At 37.3% G+C, this 24,097-nt stretch overlaps 1 protein-coding gene and 1 pseudogene across 6 annotated transcripts in view; one reads left to right on the forward strand and one right to left on the reverse strand.

Moving 5' to 3' along the window:
- OSBPL8 (oxysterol binding protein like 8) overlaps positions 1–24,097 on the forward strand; it is a 200,135-nt gene that overhangs the window by 61,971 nt on the left and 114,067 nt on the right. For 4 of the 6 annotated variants that reach the window (XM_075551253.1, XM_075551254.1, XM_075551255.1 and 1 more), the window contains one exon: positions 14,008–14,119. In XM_075551253.1, coding sequence (XP_075407368.1) covers positions 14,075–14,119 — 45 coding nt within the window. In that variant the 5' untranslated portion in view covers positions 14,008–14,074. Of the gene's footprint in view, positions 1–14,007; positions 14,120–24,097 lie in introns of those variants that run through there. The other 2 variants (XM_075551256.1, XM_075551257.1) reach the window with 1 other exon arrangement.
- Positions 1,493–2,475, reverse strand: LOC142449914 (large ribosomal subunit protein uL18 pseudogene; annotated as a pseudogene).

The following is a 24,097-nucleotide window of genomic DNA, read 5'->3' on the forward strand; positions in this document are numbered from 1 at the left end:
TCCAGCTTCATTTCTGTCACGAAGGCCATATTTTCCAACTGCTGTTGTTTCTTCTTTGGCTTCAACTTTGCGTTCTAACCATCAATAGTTATTTGGTGAATTTCAGACTGAATACATTGGTAGAAGTTTTCAATTAAATTTGAGGAATAGCTGTAAAGAATGAATTTCCTTGTATATGTCTTAGAATTATCCCATGACAAATAGCATTGTACTTAGAGCTAGATCTTGAAATGTCTTCTTTGATGAATGGATATTTAAAATATTTCTTTTTCTCTTTTTGTTAGTTTGGGTAGGTTTGTGTTTTCCAAAATTTGTCTGTTTCATCAAGGTTGTGTTCTAGTATAGTTTTTCATAATAGTTATGATGTGTACTTTTATTGGATCCATTGTAATGTCACCAATTTTATTTCTCAATTTGGTTATTTACCTCTTCTGCTTTTTCCGTTTGTCACACTAGTCTAGTGGTTTAGAAAGAGCCAACTCTTGCTTTTGTCGATTCTTTTTGTATTCATTTATTCTTTTCCTGATTGTTATTTTCCCTTTTTTTCACGGTAACTTTTGGTCTCTTTTGCTCTTTCTATATTTGTTCAAATTGTCAGTTTAAATTTGTTTTGGAAGATCTTTTTTAATGTAGGAATTTACAGCTATTAATTTTTGGAGTATTGCTTTTGCTGTGCCCCAATGATTTTGATGTGTTGTATGTTCATTTTTAGTTTATTCTAGGGATTTTTTATTTCACTTATTAATTTTTCTGCTGCTCAGTATTTTTTAGTGATGTAATTATTTAGTTTCCATGGATTTTTCCCTTATTTTTTGCCAATTGATTTATAGTTTCCTACTGTTATATTAAGAGAAGATGCTTTCTATGATTTTAATATCTTGAGCCTTGTTTAGTGTCCTAGTATATAATCTACTCTGGAAAATGATCCATTGGCTCTTGAGAAGGATGTGGATTATTCTGATCTGTCAGGTCCAGTTGGTTAATGGTTTTATTTAAGTACCCAATATCCTTAGTGTAGTCTTCTTTTTAGGTGTTCTGTCTTGAAAATGGTGTGTTGAAGTCTCCTGTTAGTTGTGGAATTGCCTATATCTTCTTGTTTTACAATTTGCCGTACGTATTTTGGTGCATTGTTAGTTAGTAATGTAGGTATATCTTTTTTTCTGAATTGATCCTTTTATCATTATGTAGTGTCCTTCTTAACTTTTGTAATAGATTTTTATCTACAGTCTATTTTATCTGATATCAGCATGATTACTTTTTTGCTCATTAGTTGCATGGAATATTTTTTCTACACCTTTATCTTCGGGATGTTTGTGCTCTTATGCCTAAGATGTGCTTTTTGTAGATACTAAAAGGATATAGATCGTCATGTTTTCAATCCATTATGGCTCTCCCCTTTGCATGGTGCACTTAGGTCATTTACTATTAAAGCCAATACTGAAAAAGAAGTGTCTATCTCATTCATTTTGCTGTTTCATTTTTTTTTGCTGCTTGAAATAGTTTATTGTATTTATGTAATAAATCCTCATGGAAAATTATGGTTTGGCTTAGCTCTCTGCAACCCGCTCCTGAGCTCTGAGGAAGCTTGCCTTCTTCTGAGCTACCCGATCTTTCTTCTGGGCAAGAGACATCTTGGGACGATTCCACCTTTTCTTCTTCACATCTCTCTTGGGCTTCTTCTCATAGACCGGGTTCTCTCGTATAGTGGCATGTGCTTTCTTGTACATCTCCTCCATCATGTCAGGAGTCACGTTGTTCTTTATGTATTGAGAGAACTGTTTCTTGTAAGCATCTTCATCCTCTTCCATTAGGTAGCGCATGTAGTCGGCGACGTTCTGACCCAGGATGTGTTTTCGATGCACCTCTGCATTGAATTCCTTGCTTTCTGAATCATAACCAGGGAATCGCTTGGTACTATGAGGGATAGACAAGCCTCCGTCCACAGCCCCCTTCAGAGCCCCAAACACTTTATTTCCAGTGGTGGTCCTGGCAAGGCCGGCATCCAGATAGCAGGTGAAGGCACCAGGTTGACCATCAATGCTTTCCACATTGTATTCATCTCCAGTTACCTCCACTTGGCCTTCATAGATTTTGTCCATGCCAAACCTATTAAGAAGCCTGCGGGCCAGCAGCAGGCCAGTACAATATGCTGCAGCGTAATTGGTCAGGCCGACTTTCACACCGTACTTGGGAAGTTCGTGAGCATACGCTGCACAGACAATCATGTCCCCTTCGATACGGGCATAAGCGATCTGGCAGATGATATCCCTGTTAGTTACACGAACTATCATCCTGTATTTGGGTGTATTGTACTTATTTTTATCTTGGATTACCAAGCGTTTTCGAGCATAATAATCAATTTTGCCCTCTCGTCGTCTTCTAAATTTCACTTGGTATCTCTTGAAGTAGGCCTTGTTCTTGACAACTTTAACAAACCCCATCCTGCGGAAAAGAGAGCAGCGTCCGCGGATCGCCACAGACTGGCTCTACAGGGGGTGGGAAAAGCTGCTGTTTCATTTTTAAGCTCTTTTTGTGCTACCTTTGTTTTTAGTTTTACTTTTGTTTTTGTTTGTACTTAGCTGCTTTCTTGTGATGAGCCCCTTTTTTCTTTACTTCTGAATGTTTCTTCTTGGTAGTTTCTTAGTGGTTATTTCATGTTAACATACAATTCACAATTACAACAAAATTCAACATATACATAGTTAACATACAACCTAACATAATAAATCTATTTCTGATATGTTTATCCCACCCCGATTTCTGTTAGTGTATGTCCATTAACATCAGAGTACAACTTTTTTTGATATCTTTATTTTGTACTTATATTTTACAAACTTGATTTCATATTGTTTGTGAAATTATTGGATTTATGCCCTGAAAATATCGCATGCACAGTCTTTATGTTTGCACATTTTAAAATAACTATTATTTTAAGATCTCCATCTCTAGCTTATTTTACTCCCCTGTGTATAAAAATTAGCATTTGTTTAATGTTCTTGACTTTTCTTTTAGAGTTCTCTTGGAGTTAATAGTTGTAAAATTGATCTGGTGTTGGCTAGTTCCCAGAGCTTCGTTGTGTTTTGGAATGTCTTGATTTCTTCCTCATTTTTGAATGACAACTTTGTTGGACAGAAAATTCTTGGTTGACAGTTGTTTTCTTTCATTGTTTTATATGTTGCACCATTGTCTTCTGGCCTTCTAGACTTCCTGGGGAGAAGTCCACACTGATTCTTGTGAAGCCCCCTTGATATGCTGTCTTGCTTTTTTTTTTCTTGCTGCTTTCAGAATTATCTTCTTATTTTCAGTTTTCAAGAATTTTATTAGGCAATGGCACACACAGAGTTGATATTTTTGTGTCTCTTCTAATTCAAGTGTATGTTTCCTATATTTGTAGGCTTGGTACACTGTTCAGATCTGGGAAGTTTTTCTCTTGAAAAATAATATTTATCTTTATTGTTGTCACATTGCTCTGGGGTTCCAAAATTTTTGATGTTCAATTTCACATTCTTTTGTTTTATTCTTTTGTATATTGATAAGTCAGTTATTTTTTCCTAGTTCATTTATTCTAATTTTTGTCTATTTGACTCTATGACTGAATGTTCTCTTGCTTTTTATAATTCAGTTATTTTTTTTTCAATTCAGTAGTTCTTTCTCTCTTTAAAATTCTGTCCTACATAGGAGAAATTTCCTCTTTTCCATTTCATGCTTTTGACTGATCCTTCTTCTCTGATTTTGTGAATTTTACTAATTTTTGTGATCTTGGGCTATTTCATTATCTCTTTCTTTTTACTTTAAATTCAGTAATCTTGTGTCGTGGAAACTTTTTCCTGATTGAATACCCTGGTGGTGCAGAAATCAAGTCTGGCTGCCAACCGAAAGGCTAGGCCCTGTACCCGCCATACACTGTAGGACAAAGATGTGGCAGCTTGCCTCCACAACACGCACAGCCCTGGGAACCCCACACAGCAATTCCACTGAACCTCACAGGGTTGCACTTAATGAGTCAGAATTATCCAATGCTAGCAAGCTTGATATCTTCTCTTGTTAAGCACTAGAGGGCAATGTTGGCCTTAGGTTTCTTTCAGTGCTGATTCAATATGCATATCTGTAGAAGTCAATAGCATGCCTGGGAAAGGGACTTGGAGCCTAGCAGTTCCGTGCTGATATAAATTGGGGAACTAGACTTTTCCTCTGGCAAAGATGAGGAGCTCTGTGTCTTTCCTTCATGGGTGCCCAGGCACAGGCTCACCCACTGTACCCAACTCTGAAGTATTTTCTTTACCCTGTTGCCTTCGCTATTTTCCTTGCCCCCGCCCTCTCCCCAGTCATTGGGCCTAATGTCTGTCTTGGGCTTTAGCCAGATTTAACAGCACTTACTTATAGTGCCACAGCCTCCCTTCACCCCTCTTGGTTATGCAGCCCTTAGACTCCCATGGCCACTTTTCACAACCTTAAAAGAAAATTAGGCTACAACCTCCTCAGATTAACTCCTTTTCTCTGTCCGTGTTTGGGTTAAAATCAAGCCATGACTAAAATGCTTGCAAGCAGTGAGTGCTTCTGATATAAGTAGGTAGATTCTCCCAGCTTTTATGCCATCCTATATATCCTCTATAGACTCACCCCATTCTCCAGGACCTCAGCTGCCTTCTGGATTTCTGAAATGTCAGTCTGGGCTTGTTCTTATTTGTTGTGCAGTGGATTAGTTGCTGAGGAAGTAATGGGGAGCCTTTTACTCAGTTCATCATTTTGCCCTGTCTAATATGGGCTGATAAGAATTTCTGCTCTTTTTATTTTTCAGATATTTTGTTATATGTAATATGATAACTGTTAGGTCTCTTTCTCTGGGCTAGATTCCAACCTCAGTCCTTGGCTTCGCGCGAGAAAGATTTCACGCCGAAGCCGGGCTCGTGATCCAAGTGAATTTAATGAGAGTTAAAAGAAGCTTCAGGTTTTACGCGGCACCCATAGGATTCCTCTGACCATGCGGCCTGGCAGAGACTGCCCCTGGTCACGCAAGGATCTCTCTCCTCCCAAGAAGACGACCAGACCACCAAGCAAAACAAGCCCCTCTCCCTTCCGGTCCCTGCCTTTTCAAGGGTTCCCAGGGGAGGCGTGGTGAACGACCCCAGGTTGATCCCATGGGCTGAATTGCAGTCACCTGGCCCTGGTGGGCTGCTCCAGGTGTAACGCCCCTCCGGGTCCACTGGCGGGAAAATCCAGCTTTTTCCTTTGCTGGCTCCCCTGGGCATGCGTAAATGGACTTCCCAATTCCCTAGGCTAAGCTACCTAACATTCCCCCCTGAAGAGATATGGACCCAAATCTTTGGGGGTACTGGACGACATCTCTAGCTGCTTCCTGCTGACAAAGGGGTGTAGTGGGGTTTTGGGTCCATGCCCATCCTACTCTATTAGAAGGGGTTGTCCATTAAGAGCCCAGGATAGATAAATAAGGTCGAGGTGGGTTTAGGAGGCGGTGGTCCTGCAGTTGGCACACTTGGTTTAGAGGCCTTTGTAACCTGAGAACTGGAAAACAAACAAACAAACAACAGGTGAACAGATTAAGTGAGACATGGGTAAGATTGTAAGGTGGCAGTGCCCTTGAAGTTAGGTTAGTGTCACAGACTTTGGTCATTGTAAACACAGGAACAGAGGAAAGGTATTCACTGGCCTAAAGGCTGTGAGGGGTTTGAGGTAGACTTATCTGTCCAGGGGTGGCGATGAAATATCATCCTCAGACCATTCAGTGGCTCACAGGAGTATTGTTTGTTCCCACGGTTCCTGTGGGGGGAATTTGAGGCTCCTCCACTGTGAGGAACAACTGGAAGCTGTAGAGGGACCTGGATGACTGCAGGTGTGCAGTTTGGACAGCAGGTCTCGACCTATGAGAGGAGCAGGATATTCAGGTATCACTAGGAAGCTCTTGCTGCTGGACTGTCCAGACCAGGTGCCTTCAATCTTCCTCCTCCAATGTCAGGTGCCAGCTGGCCTGTGGGTGCCTCCCCTCCAGGTTTTGGGTCTTAGGACAGAGACCAGCCCAGTGGCCAGTCTGCTTGCAATGGATGCATGGTGTCTGAGGAGACTTGTTCTGGTTAAGGCAGTTTCTAGCCCAATGACCCAATCGCCGGCAAATATAGCATTTGGTACCTGGTTCAAAAGTCTGGGTAACCTGGGAGGCATTCGACGGGCATCTGCTATTGAGTGCAGCTAATACCTGGGCATGCCTAATGCCCTTTCTTTTCTCCTTCTCCCTGGCTCGAGCCTCGCTTTCCTGCTCCCTATTAAAAAAAAAACCGTGTTGGCACAAGCAACCATCTCCTCCAGGGTAGCTCCTTCAGGCCTTTGCACTAGTTTTTGGACTTTTTCGCGAATGTCCTGTGCAGCCTGTGTGAGGAATTTGTCCTTGAGCAGGACTTGCCCCTCATAGGAATCAATATCTACAGCTGTATGATTCTTTAGGGCTTCCTTTAGCCTCTCTAAGAAGCTTACAGGAGACTCAATAGGTCCCTGGTGAATCGCTGTCACCTTGGCATAATTAATGGCCTTTTGCCTGCCTGACTTTAGTCCACCCGTGATGCACATCAGGAAATGTTCCCATGCCCACTTGTGCTGAGGCTCACTGTGACTCCACGCAGGGTCTGTGAAGGGTACAGCAGTTTCCCCTACAGGGTATTTTTCATTCATCACATGTAACTCCTCTGCAAACTTTCTGGCACCTTTGAGCACACGCTCTTTCTCAAAATCCGTCATGGTCTCCCCTAGTATGATCATGACATCTTTCCAGGTTAAATCATAGGCTAGGGTGAGGTGCTGGAAGTTTGCTTTTTCCTTTGCTGGTGCTCCTGGGCATGCGTAAATGGACTTCCCAATTCCCTAGGCTAAGCTACCTAACAATAACCACAAAGACAATATCTAGAAAATGAACAGAAAAGGAAATGGAATAAATGGAAAAGGAAAATATAAAGGAATTGAAATGGTTCACGTAAGAGAAAAATCAAACACCAGAAAAAGAAGTCATGAAGGAAATGAGAGATCAAAAAGGTTTAACCTATACAGAAAATAAGTAATAAAATGGCATAGTTCTTCCTTAGGTAGAATGGAATGGGGAAAAAAATCAATCCCCTGATTCTGTTGTGGTGTCCAGCCTGCCTTCCAGTCTTTCGTCATCACCAGCAGCAACAACATCGCTATGGGGATGAAGGAATTCATTATTGTTATTTTTGAAGTGGAGGATATCTTAACATCGTTTATCACTCACTCACTGCCATAGAGTCAATGCTGATCTTATAGATGAGGATAGAATTGCCCCTTAAAGTTTCCAAGACTGTACCTGCTTACGGGAATAAAAGGCCCCATAAGCAGTGGGTATGAGGTTTTGAACTGCTGACTTTGCAGTTAGCAGCCCAACATATAATCACTACACTAAAATAATTTATAGGGACCAAAACGACAATTTTCATACCTTAGAGAATTATATTGGAGAGGATGGGGGTTTCTACGCCTAAACTTACAGTCTTGGAAACTCACAGGGGCAGTTCTAACGTGTTCTATAGGGTTGCTATGAGTTGGCATAGGTTGATGGCAGTGAGTTTGGTTTTAGAGAAGCATATATGCAATACTGTTTTATAATAATTTAGGTGAAAGCCAAAATTATAAACGTGTAAACAAACAATTTACTTCATTTTTCTCTCTCAAAATCTAGCTTGCAGTATAGAAACTCACATTTTTATAATTAATTTCTCATTGCATTTGGCTGTGTTTTAGCATTTAATGTCATATACACTAATACTGTAAATTAGTCAGATTAGGTAATCCCAAGTGTTCTTTAAAAAAGCACAAATCAACCAAACACTACCATGAAATCAATCATGACCCATAGTGACCCTATATAAATCAGCAGAGAAATTGAAATGATTGAATCTGAGTCTTTAAAAGTAGGTATGTTCAGTGATATTCATCTTTGCTTTTGAGAGTCTTTCTTTGCATTACATACAAAGAGGTTTCAAAAAATACATGGAAGAATGTAATTTTTCCACAAACTTTTTGAAGCACCCAGAGATGTATCTAACAAAACAAAACAAAGACATCTGGGGGAATCCCGTAAGATGGAAAGCCACAAGCTAATCAAACTTGACTTGTTGCTGTCTTCAGAGGTGTGGGAAGCAGCTATCATTCAAAACAGCACCATAAGGTTGTTAGAATTAAATGACTTGCATGTATTCAGTCAGTCTTGGTTACTACGTGTACATTCTTTTCTCTGTGACTGAGTAACAATTTGCACATGAAATACAGATTAATTTTTAAATTACTTTCTCGCAGAACTTAGTTCCTACTTTTAGTGGAGCCTGTACGGCACCAGTTCCCCAACTGATAACAAAAGGTACCTTTTGAATTCAACTAGTAATTATGCTTAAATGAGGATGCAAGTTTCTAGCTTTAGTTTAGCACTTCCAAGAAATTAGCTGTTTGGGTTGTGTTGCAATGGATTCTTTTACAGAAAAAGACGTTAAAGTTCTGTTGTTTTTGTTAAGGACACAACATATGTTTTTTAAAATTAAATGACTGAGAATATCTTTTCCTTCATTCTGCTCCTCAAAGGATACTGCTGGTAAGTTTGTCTTTAAGAACTGTTAATTGTAAAGAATATGTTTTCCTATTCCTAGATTTATTATCATATAAATATCATTTGACTTTAATCTCTGAAGATAGGAGAAATTAGTATGTTTATACATTTAACCTATAGCTCCCTTCTAGGATTTTTTTCCTAGGCTTTTACTTCCAAGAAAATACTGGCAAGGGTGTTGTGTGTCTATGTATGCAGCCAGCACCTCCAGATGTTTTGGAAACTGAAACAGGAGGAACAACAGGAAAAAGCAGAGGGAAGAAAGAGAAGCAGAGAGAGAGAGAGAGAGAGAGAGAGAGAGAGAGAGAGATAGTTACTGGGTTGACCCTTGCTTCTTACCTTTGCCCATATACAGCTGAAAACTGGACAATAAGTAAGGAAGACTAAAGAAGAATTGGTGCCTTTATCTTTTGGTGTTGGCTAAGAATATTCAGTATACATTGGCCCGTCAAGGAACCTTAGTGACACTTGCCAGACAAAAAAGAAAGGAAAACAAAGTCCCAAAAAGAAATTAAGTCTCCAGGACAAATAGGACTCATCTACCCAGAGAACTGAAGAATTAGACAGTACACAGCTCTCACTACCTATTGTTCTACTCAGGCCCCACAATAGGTGGACCCTGATAGAACAGAATCTCATATTGCTAAAAATCAAAACATCACTACCAGACTGGTTGGGACTAGAGGGCTCTGGAAACTGTGGCCCTGAGATATCTTCAAACATTGAACTAAAACTAACTCGTTAAGTCACCTTGTAGCTAGATAAATTGATTAAAAAAATAATGAATGTCTCCCATAAGTACTGTGCTCATTTAAAAAATAAGATAATTTAAGAGAACAAACAGTCAACAAGTCCCTTTAAGCAAAGATGAGAATTTAAAGGGCAGGGAAATTAAACAAATGGAAATTGAACAGCCAGAGGAGAAATCATGAAATTGTTCATGCGTTATGAAGAATGTAAACCAATGCCACTTAACAACCTATAGAGAAATTGAATGTGAATAAAACCTGCTGTGTAAGCTTTCACTAAAAAAACAATAAATTACAATTTAAAAAAGGAAGAAAGAAAATACTGACAAATTGTTTATTGACAATAGTCTCTTAATTTCCTGATATCAGAAATAAAGAATTTAGGGCACTTAGCTTTCATGGTGACTTAGTGGTGCAATGAGTTAAGCACTGGCTAGTTTGAGCCTGCCAGTTGCTCTGCAGAGGAAAAGATCAGGCAGTCTGCTTCTACAATGATTTCCAAAAAATTCAAACTCACTGCAATTGAGTCAGTTCTGATTCATAGCAACCCAACAGCTGCCATGTGGATTTCAGAGACTTAACTCTTGACAGGAGCTGAAAAACTAAGTCTTTCTCCCACTGAGAGACTTGTGTTTTCAAACTGCTGACCCTTTGTCCAGCAGCCCCATGTGTAACCGCTATACCATCAGGACTTCCTTTCATAGAGATTTACAGCCTTGGAAACCTAATGGGGCAGTTCAACTCTGCCCTGTACGGAATCAACAGCAGCATGTTTTATGTTTTGTATTGATATAACTCAAGCAAGGTGGCGCTGTTTGATAAGAGCTGGACTGCTTACTACAGTTAGTGGTTCAAATCCTGCAGCTACTTCACTGAGAAAGATAAAACTTTCCGATCCCATAGGAGATTTACAACTTTTGAAACCCTGAAAGGGTCACCATGAGTAAGAATCAATTTGACAGCAATAGAAATATTCACAGAAGTAGATTACTGTATCTTTTCCCAGTAGAACACCTAGTAGGTTTGAACGACCAATCTTTGTTTGCATATGTGGCTTAACTGGCCCCATCAGAGCTCTTGCTGGTTATAGCAGTAACCTTCTAATTTTTCATTTCTTTTCTCTTAGCAGTAAGGGTGGTCCTGCATTGTGTTATTTCTTGGCCTTTCAACAATAGCTACTTGTCTCATTCATAGTGAGTCAGTCAATCTTCTGTCCTGTGAAGTATTGATTTACATTTTCTGCTCTCATTGTCGCCACACTTCATTATTCTACTTGCCACAATAAAAAAACAAAAAAACCCCCATTGGAACAAATTGATTCCAGTTCTTCAGGATGCTATATAGGGTTTCTGAGACTGTAAATCTCTATAGGAGTTACCTTCATCTTTCTCCTATGAAGCTGCTGGTAGGTTTGAACCACTGACCTTGTGTACAGCCCAATGCCTAACTCCACAACACCACCACTAGTCTTCTTAATATTCCTCAAATATAATATATAATCATGCCTCTGTGCTTATTCTTTACTCTTACATGGAAAAGTTCTCTTTGGATGTTAATTTTTTGTGTGTGTGAGTTGAGTAAAGGCTTAGAGAGCAAATAGATATTTCCATTCATTCTGTTCACTCTCAGGTATTTGATCACTTGTTCCCTCGTGCTGCTCAGATCTTAACTCAGCCATCTTGAAAGCTTTTCTAGATGATTTATTTAAAATTCCCTCCTACTTCAGTGACATCTAGATATCGCTTCCCTACCTAATTTTTACTTCTTAGCATTGGATTTTTGTGTGTGCACATAATATGTCAGATACTATTCTTGGCACTAGAATTTATTGATGGACCAAATGGACAAAAATATCCCTACAGTTTGAACTTATATCTTTGTGAGGCTAGACAACATCTATGGTGACACTAAGTTATTTGAATCCATAGAAAAGGAAATATAAAAAGTTATTTGAGCTTTTCTGGTTTGAGAAGACATAATTTCCAATCTCTTTGTACAATTTTTTTCGAATACTTAACTGCCAGTCTTGGATTTCACATGGGTTGTATTAATTTTTTGGAGTGCTTCGAGTATTTTTTTTGTGTTGCTTCCATAGGTGATAAACTTTATAACTTGTGTATCTAAAACTGTCTTGGATATATTATTGTTCTAGGTTTTTTAGTCATGTAAATTCTTTTCTGGGTTGTAGAATTTTACATTATTCTTATTTCCTTGATACATTTTTAATTGTCCGATTGTTTTTGTTTGTAATGCAAGTTTATAATTTTCATAATGAAAAATTCAAATTACTATGTTTTAAGTATGAGGGAGCTTTAAAAAGTTTGTAGGAAAATGGAATTTTTATATAAACTTTTTAAAGCCTGTTTAAGATTATAATAAAGTCTGGGTAACTTTATGCCACAGTGTACAAAGGTCTGCTTCTTAGAGAATCATTGACTTCTACTTTCCTTCAATAAACAATGAGATATTCCAAATATATTTCATATGTAGTCAATATCACTTGCCATTCAGTGGAAAAATAGTGTCTATACATACTTCAGAGACCTTAACACCACTATAGCCCTAAACACTATAAACAAACAGCTGGCACTCATACTGATGATCCTGAGTTATAAGGAAAGGGAGGGACTAAGTCATCTACTGAAGACAGTGATTTTTACTTTCTCCTTATTTTTCTCCCAGTTCCTAGTAGAAGTTTGATTTGTACTGAGCATAATCGGTGAGCTCAATAAATGTTTATGAGTGACACGTTGTTGCTAGGTGCCATTGAGTCCACAGTTGTAACCTATGTACAAATAAAGCGCGCCCTGGTCTTGTAGCATCCTCACAGATGTTTGTGTGAGCCCATAATCTCTGTATCAGTCCATCTCACTAAGGGTCGTTTTCTTTTTTACGGACCCTTTTTTACCTTCAAACATACAGCCATTCTTTTTTCTAAAGAGTTGTATGGCTGTACTTTTACTAAAGCAGATTTATTTGAAACTCTTGAAAATACCCTGACTTGTGTCAGGTGTACTTTAGTCCTCAGAGTGACATCTTTGCTCTTTAACCCTTTAAAGTGGTTTCTTGCAGCACATTTGCCCAATGTAGTACATTGATTTCTTGACTGCTATTTTCATGAGTGTTTATTGCAAATTCAAGTAAAATGAAATTCTTGCCAGTTTCCGTCTCCATTTATCATGATGTTGTTTATTGGTCAAATTGATCCCAGTACATGTATTAAAAGTATACATATATAAGTCTGCTATGTTTTTAAAAATTGCTGTATGACATTTTGTTGCATGTTTATAATAAAATTAAAGCAAGCCCTTAATCCCTGAGTTTTACAAATGGTTAAGTGTTCAGCTACTAACTGAAAGGTTAGTGGTTTGAATCCATCCAGAGGTACCTTGAAATAAAGACTTGGTGATCTCCTTCTGAAAGATCGGAGTCATTGCAAACCCTATGGAATGCAGTTCTCTTCTGAAACATATGAGGTTGCCATGAGTTAGCATCAACTTGATGTCAGACTGGTTTTTTTGTTTGTTTGTTTAATGATCGCCATTAAGGATGTGTCCCCTTTCTTCCTTGTATTTTTATGACTCTGGTAGGTGAGTTTAGGCATATAGATTTGTGCATTTGGTTTAGCTAGTCTTTCAGATAATCCCTAGCCTTGAAGTTGCTGAGTGCAAAATATATTTTCACTTGACTTCCCAAAAGGGTTGTTCTGACATACTCTTATCACAGAAGTCTGCGGGGATTCCCGCCCGCCCCCCCCCCCCCACATTCTCACTGATGCTTGATAGTCACACATTTTCTAGTCTTTACCAGTGTACTAATGGGAAAAAAAATATATATATATATATAATGAAGAGATTTGGGAGACCATGTAGAAAAAGAATGGAAACTATGGTAGCAATTGTACAGTTCTACTGATGTGAATGAAATATGGAATGATTATATATGTATTAAATCACTACTACTACTAGGCATTGTGCCCATAAGGGGTCATTTAACAGTCTATGGTTGTATCCCATGAAAAATATAATGAGAACATAAACTAGGAAAATGGTGATGGAAAAAGTAGTGAAATGTACGCATCTTTTTTCATGGACGTTTCCCTTAATTTTTTTAATTTTTGCCTCTTGTTTTTCTTGTGCATATGTATAAAATACTGGGCCTCCTAATAAAATACTCAATTATAAAAAAATAGGTTTGGGTATCGTTGCAAATGTTGAACAGCCTCTCATGTCTTTTTCATCTCTTCACTTAGAATATTTCTTGTTCTTTCTTTTTTTTAAGACTCTCATTCTTCAAGGCCAATGTCAAATCCATTTTCTCCATTATTCCGTTTTTCATTAACTTTAGTCTAACATATTTTCTCCAAATTTATTTAATGAGGATGCTGATGCATTCAGCTACTAACTAGAAGGTGCCCTCTATGGGGTAATAGTGTGATTCTATTTCTGTAAAGATATCAAACAGCCTGGGAAACCTTATGGGGCATTTCTATTCTTTCTGTCCCATATGTTTTCTGTAAGTCAGAATTGTTTAATGGAAATGGGTTTGGTTTTTGTGTTTCTGGTAATTTATTTAATGCTTTATTCTCTGTTGCTACAATTGTATATAATTCCTAATATGTATAATTTTCTTCTTTAGGATTTCCAAATTTATAAGATGATTGCATATTGATGAACCAAATAGCATACGACTATCTTCTTTCACAATGGAGGCAGGTTTGGCAGATGGTGGGGAACCAGAACGAACTTTGGTAAGTAGTTTAATTATAACACTATAAGAGACTGTCATTACAGTTATAATTATGTAAGCGATAGTTTTCTTTTAAAATATGTTTAAGATAAATTTGAGTACTCACAAATAATACTTTAACTCTTCTGCTGTTAGGAAGATTACAAACAGTGTGAAGTCTGTTGGAGCAAAACTCAATCCATTTTCTGATATTTCTGCCTCTGATTTTCTTAACCCCAATATACCAGTCATATAATGTAAGGCATACTGATAAAATAATGTGTGCTTATTTTTATTCCCCAAGGTTTTTTGTTTTCAGTGAAATCATTAGGAGGATAGCAGTTGATGAAATGAAACAGCTCCAGAACTCAAATCTCGTGCAGCTTTGAACTAGTGGAAGCAATAAAATAGTTAAAATAAGAAGAGCAGTTTCCATCTATGTCCTTTCTATAAAAATCTAAAAGTTTAATAAGCATAGCTGTCCTATGATTGTAGTTTGTTTACTGAAGTTAAAAGTAAATAAGATGGCAGTAAATGATAACTTTTACTGTACATAGCAGTTTTGATATAGAATATTTTCAATTTCTATTTTATTATATTTTGGGTGATTTCACTAAATATATTGGCTTATAGACTTTTTTTAGTTTACTAGTTTTTCCCATTATCTAAAGTGGGATCCCCTTTGTGTAAAATGTAGCCAGCTGGTAGCTTTTTCATTTGCTAGGGGTAGACTCGTCAATAAATTTGTATTGTTGGAATAGGATGGAGGCTGACTTTTATATTCAGTTGATCGGAGTGTCATTTTATCTGGTTGATTGTGTGTGTCCTCAAGTCTACTCTGACTCATACTGACCCTTCAGAACCGAGTAGAACGGCCTCACAACTTCCTGAGGCCGCTTTCCTTGCTGGAGCAGCTCACCAGGTCTTTCCTCCCCTGAAGGCCCTGGGGGCTTTGAACTGCTGCTAGCCTTTCAGTTCACAGCCAAGCACTTAAAAGTGTACCACCAGGATTCCTTACATTATTTTGAGGTGTTAGTAAAATTTTAATTTAGTGAATGTCCTTGTTCAAACTCAAAGGAAAATGTAGTCCTAATGATTGATAGCAAAATACAATTTTGCTGACTTGTATTATCTTAGTTTCAGCTGTTCTTAAATTTATGGCTCATGTCTATTTAGGTTTCTTAAATGGTTAAAAAAATTTAAACTTTAAAATAATAACTCATTAATAAATAATAAGATGGCCATGGAAGTAGCTTAATTTATTCAGAAGTTTATAATTGATTATAAATGGAAAACTAACAGTAGGTTATTTTGTTTTCACTAAATTAAAAAAAATTAAAGCCATGTCTTGAGAGCATGGTCTTTACCATACATTTTTTTATTTAATATTGATGGACTGCCTTAGGTCATATATTTAGGTGAAATATTTTTCAACTCTTAATGATAATAATGTACTGTATATACTCGAATATAAGCCTACCCGAAGTACCTAATTATTACCTTGGAAACCAGAAAAACTGATTGACTTGAGTATAAGCCTAGGGTGGAAAATGCAGAAGCTATTGGTGAGTTTCAATAATCAAATGAAAATAAAATTACTAAAAATTGAGACATCAGTGGGGTAATGTATTTAAATATTTATTTTAAATAAAAAATAGATAAAAGGACAACGAGTCATTTAACATTAGTAAACCGGCACAGTAAGTAGAAAATAGGTTCAACAAAAACAATAAGGTATCAACAATGATACCTTAAGAGTACTGTTCCCTGAGCTCAATCAGTAACCAGACACCAAGCTAAAGTGTAAAGAGTTAAAATCCTTTAAAACTGGATTCCTCATCATCATCCGTATCCCAATGCAGAGCTTCAGCTGGTGTGAAGTCATCATAGACGCTGTCCTCACTGAGATCGCCGTCATCACCATCACTGCTGTCATTTTCATACAAAGCGCAGTCTTCACTGCCATCCATAGCATTGCTAATACTACATTTCTGGAAGGCATGTCGCACCATGTCTTCTGGAATGTCTTCCCATGCATTTCGAACCCACTTTGCTATGAACTCTATGTCAGGCTTCATGAGATTCCCTCCTTTTGTTAGTCGGGCTTGACCAGATGACATCCATTCATGCCACATCCTTCACACATGGTCTTTAAAAGGCTTTTTCAAGGATACATCCAGAAGCTGCAGTACAGATGTAAGTTCACTTGGAATAACGGCTAAAGTAACTTTACTAGATTTTGCCAATTTTTGTATGTCATCCGATAGGTGGGCTCTGAACATATCCCAAACAAGTAATGATGGCTTTTTCTTTAAGGCTGCTCCTGGTTGTCAGTTCCAAATTTTTTCCATCCACTTTTTTGTTCCGTCTTCATCCATCCAGCCTTTAACATGTGCACGCACAGTAATTCTTGGTGGGAAATTGATCTTTTTAGGCCAGGTCTTTCTTTTAAAAATAATGACAGGATGCAGCTTTAGTTCCATTAGCCAAACATGACAGAACAACTGTAAAGTGTTTTTTTTTCATTTCCTGTGGTTTTTGAGAAAAATATTTTTTTCTCCTAAACTTGCCACAGATCTGTTGCTTGGAAGATCAAAAGTCATGGCAGTTTCATCCATATTCCCAATATCTGTCAGGTCATAATTATAAATCCTTCTTTGTTTTATAATAAATGACTGGAATGGCATAATTTTTTCTTCAAGGTCTTGGGGCAGTTTCTGGGAAATCTTTGTTCTTTGTCTCAAACATAGTAGGCCAAACCTATTCATGAAGTGGGTACACCGTCCTACTGACGCAGCAAACTTTTCAGTGCCTGGTGCTTTATATTTGTCATCCTTAGCCATTTTTAGGGCACATATGTGGATTCCCATTCGTGTTACACAGTAACCATTTTGACGACACTCCATAACCCATTTATGCCATTTACTCTCTAGAGCCCCATAAAAAGACGTTAAACCATGATGAGCTTTTTGAATTTGTTCCAAGTCAGTCTTTATTTTCTGCCACTCCCTCACTTGTTTTTCGCCAACACAGTATTCCCTACTTGCAATACTGTTATTGCTCTTTTCTGCTCTTGACACAACCTTCATTTTGAAACCAGCCTCATATGACCGGCGTTTTTGTTTGATTCAAGAATATTCATTTCTAGTAGGATAAAAAAAGCAAGACTTTATAAAAGAGCTTTCAGGGTAATCCCCCGCGACATGTAAGGCGGGGTGGGGGGCGAGTCCATGTGGGCGGGTGATGCAGGATGTGAATTAACACAGAGACCAGAGGGGAGAGACGGAGCGCAGCCACAGACACATCCTTACCAGTTCAGCTGCTGGTGTAAGTGAATCACTACAGGTGCTTCTGCGAATTGGAGTCATCCGTGTTATAGGATGGCTCTGATTGTTTAGATGTGAGTAAGCAAACATTCAAAGCCCTGCAGTGTAAGCGGGCCTTTGAATGAACAGTGGAGAAATGGCAATCACCCGCGAGATAATGGGCGCTCATCCCGTTACCTCGGGTGGCCCCAGCGAGATGTTGCACCTCCCTGGGGTACCACTGTCCTGTGTATAAGCCGAACCCCAGTTTTTCAGCACATTTTTGTGTGCTGAAAAAGTTGACTTATACACGAGTATATATGGTACTTTTTTGGAAAGCCACAAGGATAGTTCAACTCTGTCCTAAATGAGCCAGAATTAACTTAATGGTAGTATGAGAATGCTAATAAAAATCCTAGTCAGAGTATTCCGAGCTGCTATTTTCTAAGTGTGTGCCTCGTCAAGCTAGTCCTCTTAAGAGTCATTAAAGTTAGGTGTTTATCTGTACTTTTATAGATAAGGAATTTAGCTCATGGAAGCTAATTGTCTTTTCTGAGACCTGGCACCTTAAATTGTGGAATTGAGGTTTGTCTGTCACTGAATTCTGTACCACTAAGGTAATGATGGCACACATCTTATTCTGAATAGAATTTCTTAAAATTTATTTTACCTTTCAAAGTCTATATCTAAGTTGTTAGAATTAAATACTACAGAATAATTATGCCGCATTAATAAAATTTAAATTACTTTTCATTTTAATTAAGTTGTTACTGAGACTAGATCAAAGGATTTAAATACTAATGAAAGTGCCTTGTTTCCTTCATCTTTATTAGTTTTCATCTAAGCATTATAGCTCTTGTTAGAATAATTTCAATGTCAACTATGGAACTATTCTGTAATTGAAACTCATTTTGAGTTCCTTTTTAATTATTTATGGAATATCACCTTTGAACTGAATGACTTGTCCTGGTTACTGTTTAGATATGAGAGAAAATGAGTTAGAGCTTGGATCTGTTATTCAGCTATTTGTTAAAATCTGATCTCTGTCATTTAGTTTTATGACTTAAGGTAATTACTTAACTTCTCTGGGCTCCAGTTATCTCAACTGTGGGGACGCATTTGAGTGAGGGTTGTTTTGAAGAAACCTTGGTGGATTAGTGGGTTATGGTTGGGCTGCTAACCACAAGGTCAGCAGCTAGGCTACCAGATGCTCTACAGGAAAAAGGTGAGACTTTGTGCTCCTATAAAGATTTACAGCCTCAGAAACCCAAAGGTACACTATTTCTTATAGGGTTTCTATGAGTTGAAATTGACTCCATGGTAGTCTGTTATATAGCTATTTTAAATGTTAATTGAATAATATATTGATAAATACCTATCACAATGCTATGTCCATTATAAGCATATAATACTTAAAAGCTGCTGTTTTATTTTTAAGTACTTATTAATATTAAGCATTCTCTTTAAAAAGATAATTAGAAGACAGAGGAAGCAGTAAGACATTGAAAAACACTTGACTACTTACTAACTTTGACTCTTTCTCTGAATTTCTGTTTTTCTGCCTACAACATAGAACTAAATATTTTACTTCAGTAAGTACATATTTAGGCAAGAATACATATTCTGTCTATTTGATAAATCTACTATGATACACTATATGAAAATATAAAACAATGTGTCAGAGTGAGGGAGTGTTAGGGTGTCTTGTTTGTTTTAATCTGATTGCGTAATATACCCTTTTTTCCCTGAATCCTTAATTTGTATGAAGATGACAGGGGATTGCTAGAGAAATGCGGAATTGCTAGAGAAATACATTGTTCTGTGTGAACACTTATTTGGAAAAACTGGATAAAGGGATTGGTAGAAAAAGCAAGAGCAGCGTTTACTTGGGTAGTTGGAAAAGCTTTTTTAGGAGGCCATAAACTGAATTACACAGGTAAGAAGGCATCATAGGATTGGAAATGACAAGGAATGCATTCTAAGGTAGAGTAGCAGGAGGCAAGGTTTAGTGGACAATTGATTCCTCAATGTTTGTTCTTATGGTTAGGTGACCTGTGTATAACAGAACAAAACACTGCCTGCCCCTGCAACATCCTCATACCCCCTGCTGTGTTTGAGCCCAGTGTTGGCAGCAGTTGTGTCAACCATCTCATTGAGGGTCTTCCTCTTTTTTTCCCTGATCTACTTTACCAGCCAGCTCAAGGAGTCCTCAGATTAAATGAGTAAAAGAAAATTATGTGAGTAGATGTAGGTGCAGGAATGGTGTTACGGGAATACTGATTGGTGTGCTAGAATCTAAGTGTTAGCAGCTAGGTAGAGATACAATTTATTGAAAGTTTTGAATGTCAGACCAAGGATTTGGGACTTGATTTTGGAGTGTATAGTATGCCATTGAGTATTTTGAAATAGGTGCTAAGTTGAATCTGAATGAAAGGTATAAAATGATTTCGAGGAATAAGAGAAAAAATATTTAAGCTGTGACTTGAGTGATCATTTAAATTTTCCTTTTATTTTTAAATTCTTGCATCTATTCTTTATCCTTGTTCTATTTTTGTAGTAATAATGTTTGTCTATAAGTAGTCCTGGTGACTCCTTGCATTAAAAATTTTTTTAAAAATAGTTCTGCACTGTGCTGTGAACTGCAGGGTCAAGAGTTCTAACCTACCAGGCAACTCATGGGAGAAAGAAGAGGATATCTACTTCTGTAAAGATTTACAGCCTTGGAAACCCAAAGGGGCAAGTTTATTTTGTCTGAGTCAATCACTATGATTAGGAATCTACTTGATGGCAGTGAGCTTTTTTACAGTGTTTGTTTGAATGGCCAATACTAAAAATATATTGCTTGGGTTTATCTAAATATATATAGCATGATTGTGCCGCAGGAGACATGTGCACAAAGACTAGAAATGCAGTGTATCCTCACTCTTTTAGGTGAATAGCAACCATATAGGACAGAATAGAGCTGCCCTGTGAGTTTCCAACGCTGTAAATTTTGACAGGAGCCGAAAGCCTCATCTTTCTTCCATAGCGTGGCTGGTGGTTAGCTGTCATTTATCTTGTGAACATGTATGGAATGGGTTGAATCTACTTGCTTATGAAAAGGATAAACTCCCTTTCAGTAATAAACATATTTCGTTTTTATATTTTTGTGTCGCGCTTGTAGGGGTTGGTTGGAGATTGTGGCTTTAATTATAGTTCAACAATATGCTCAGTGATGAAAAATATTAGTAAACCGACCTTCCCACTTAGGAGAGAACAGACCAGTGCTCTGACTTCTGTTTTCTAGCTCTCATACCAAAGCCAAGTGCCCTTTATGTAGTCTAGTTAGTACCATATATATTTTTTAACTTTTATGCTTTTTTACTGGTGATTTTTAGTTTCAAATGTATGGAGTGCTGCTTAGTTCTTAGGCTCAAGAAGACTGTGATATGTCTTGAGGAAATAAAATGAGAGTTCATAAAATTCATGGGAACATGGGTAGCATGTATCCAGTGACAAAGTTCAGAGGGTTACGAAAGATGGAGGAATGGAAATGGGAAACATCAGGGGGAAGAGAACACATTGAAGGGATTCCAGTGGATGAGTTGAACCAGAATGTGTATGAATTGTTGAATGTAAAAAATTATGATCTGCTCTATAAGTCTTCACCCAATTCACACGCAAAAAAGATTATGGCAATTTCCCCATGAATGTGTATTCAAATTAACCTTGTCCTGGCATTAGTTATAGTACTGACGGCTGTGAGACCGGTGTTATTGAATCAAGAATATACATTAATTGTTGTTAGGTGCCATTGAGTTTGTGTGACCCTATGTACAACAAAACAAAAAACTGTATGGGCCCATGCCATCTCACTATTCCTATGCCAGAGCCCCCGGTTGCAGCCACCATGTTAATCTACTTCTTTGAGGGCCTTCCTCTTTATTGCCTTTAAAAAAAATCTTTAAACAGAAATATTCATAAAACAAAGTAGGTATTGAATCATTGAGACAAATATTTTGATCAGAGGCTAGGATGTACCAACTTAACCATCTACTTCCCCTAAGCCAATGAATCGGTGTTTCTTAATTCATTGTTCTCTGTTTTCTCATGAACAATTATTACTGTGACTATAGAGAGTCAACTCTGTACTTTTCCTTATCTTAAGGGAAGACATTAATTATGTCCTTTTGTTATTTCTTTTACCAGAGAAAAGTCCTTCATAATGATTATTAGAGGGCAAAATCTCATATTATTTAAAAATGGATTATATTAATGACTTTTCAGAGATAAAAGTTTCAAAGATGTGTGAATCATTATGGAACATCCAAAATATGATGTGATATCTCAGCAGTTCTCAACCTGTGGTTTGCGACTCCTTTGGGTTTGAACGACCTTTCACAGGGGTCTCCTAAGACCATCAGAAAACACATATTTCAGATGGTCTTAGTAGCTGAGACACTGCTTCTCTATCGTCTCCAGACGGGTCCGCCCATATGCGGATATGCCCACAGACAAGTACCTGGCATGCAGACTGTTAGCCAGGCAACACCATGCTTCAAGACAAAATTTCATTTATTTGGGATTAGAAATAAATATTCCGCAATATATTATTATGTACCATTTTTGTGATTAACCACTATGCTTTAATTAGGTTCAATCTGTAACAGTGAAAATATATCCTGCATATTAGATATTTACATTACGATTCATAACAGCAAAGTTACGGTTATGAAGTAACAATGGAAATAATTTTATGGTTGGGGTCACCACAATATCAGGAACTGTATTAAAGGGTCATGGAATTAGGAAGGTTGAGAACCACCGTGATATGTAATATGTTAAGGGTCCCTCAGCTGAGGATACCTTTTAAGATTTTCATTCAAATTGGGTAATCCGAATCAAAGGTTTTCTGTAGTGGTATGAACTGTAAAGATGATTTAATTCTGTAATTCTCAGGATATAGTCAGTGAGTACTGATGGGCCTAAAGACGATCAAATTCTAGGAACTTTTATGTTTGTACATATTTACATATAAGTGAGTTTTTCATTTTATATTTAAATTATTTTAAAATGTTTATTTTATATGATATATTATGTATGTAATACATATATTATTTATTATGAAGTACATTATAAAACATATAGTTTATGTTTCTATATTACATATAAGTGAGTTTACGCAGAGCTTTAAATCATTATTCTACCACTGGCATTGAGAGTATTATAGAAGAAACATATGCATGTGCAGGTTATTGGAATTGCTCCAATTTTTGGTAACATCAGATTGTTCTAAGTGCTTCATAAACTTTAATGTAACGTGATATGAGTCAGAATCAACTCTGTGGCTGTGGATTTTGTACAAATTCTTAATTAAAGAATTCTTCCTAGGATATTCTCTGACTGCATGTCATCCAGCCTTGGCATAAACAGCTACAGTGAGAGTAACTCAGAGTTTCTACAGACAGCTGAAAAATAATGAGCTTCTCTGCTAAATTTCAACATTGAACATTGTACTATTTCTTTTTGCTTCTATGTCAAGTTACCACAAATTTGTAGTTTAAAACAATACTAATCTTAACAGATCTGAAGGTCCGAGGTGAAAATGAAGGTATCAGCAGAATTGTTCTCCATTTGAAAGGTCTGAGGGTAGAATTTATTTTTTTAAACCTTTTTTAGTTTCTAGAGGCCATCTGCATCCTAGGCTCATGACCCCTTCCTTGTATCACGCCAATTTTTTCCTTCAGTTATCTTATCTCCTACTAATAACTGACCCTTTTGCCTTCTTCTTATAAGGACCCTTGTGATCATAAGGGCCTACTTAGAAAATCTAAGATAATTTTTGTATCTCAAAATCCTTATTTAATTTGTTTGTTTGGCTAATAACTCACATATCATACAATTCAGTAGTTCAGTCATCTTAATAATTCACATATCATATAATTCAGTAGTTAGTGATCTTAGGAAGAGCTGTACAGTCATCACCATAGTGAATTTAGAACACTTTCTTCTTTTTGTGCCCATAGTTATTAGCTTCCCATTTCCACCCAACCTCTCATGCCATACCTCTAAGAAACTATTAATCTAGTTACCATCTCTCTAGATTTACCTATCCTCGATTTCATATACAGAAAAGCAATCTAAACAAGAAAAAAAACTTAACAATAACAAAGCAAAACAGAGCAGAAAATATATGTAAAAACTAGAACAAATTTAAATTGGGTCCAAAGGGAGATCAAATGATAAGGTGCTAAATTTTAACCTAACTGCATCAATATGCTTAATGTAGTTACATCTGCCAACCACCTTTAATTATAAAAGATTCTGAAGATTGGGATATAGACATGTGGGAGGATATTATTCTGTCTACCACTACCATTGTACTAACCTCTGGAGCTTTGTACTAACCATTATAGTGGAAAAAGGTTAGTGGAAAAAGGGGTGTATTATAGTGGAAAAAGGGGTGTATTGATGGGTGACACAAAGTCTGTGGTCTGATGGGGCATTGCACTTGGGGAGAAATCAGCTATCCAAGATTGAGGTCCTAAATGATTAAAATTCTCTAGCTTGCAGAGAATAACTAAAAATAAACATTTTAGTCACTAATTTATTATTATGTATTATACTTACTGAGGAGCACTGGTGGTATAGTGATTACCATATATACTCGAGTGTAAGCCAACCCGAGTATCAGCCGAGACACACAATTTTACCAC

This window comes from Tenrec ecaudatus, chromosome 6 (genome assembly GCF_050624435.1).
Source record: "Tenrec ecaudatus isolate mTenEca1 chromosome 6, mTenEca1.hap1, whole genome shotgun sequence".
Lineage (NCBI taxonomy): Eukaryota > Metazoa > Chordata > Mammalia > Afrosoricida > Tenrecidae > Tenrec > Tenrec ecaudatus.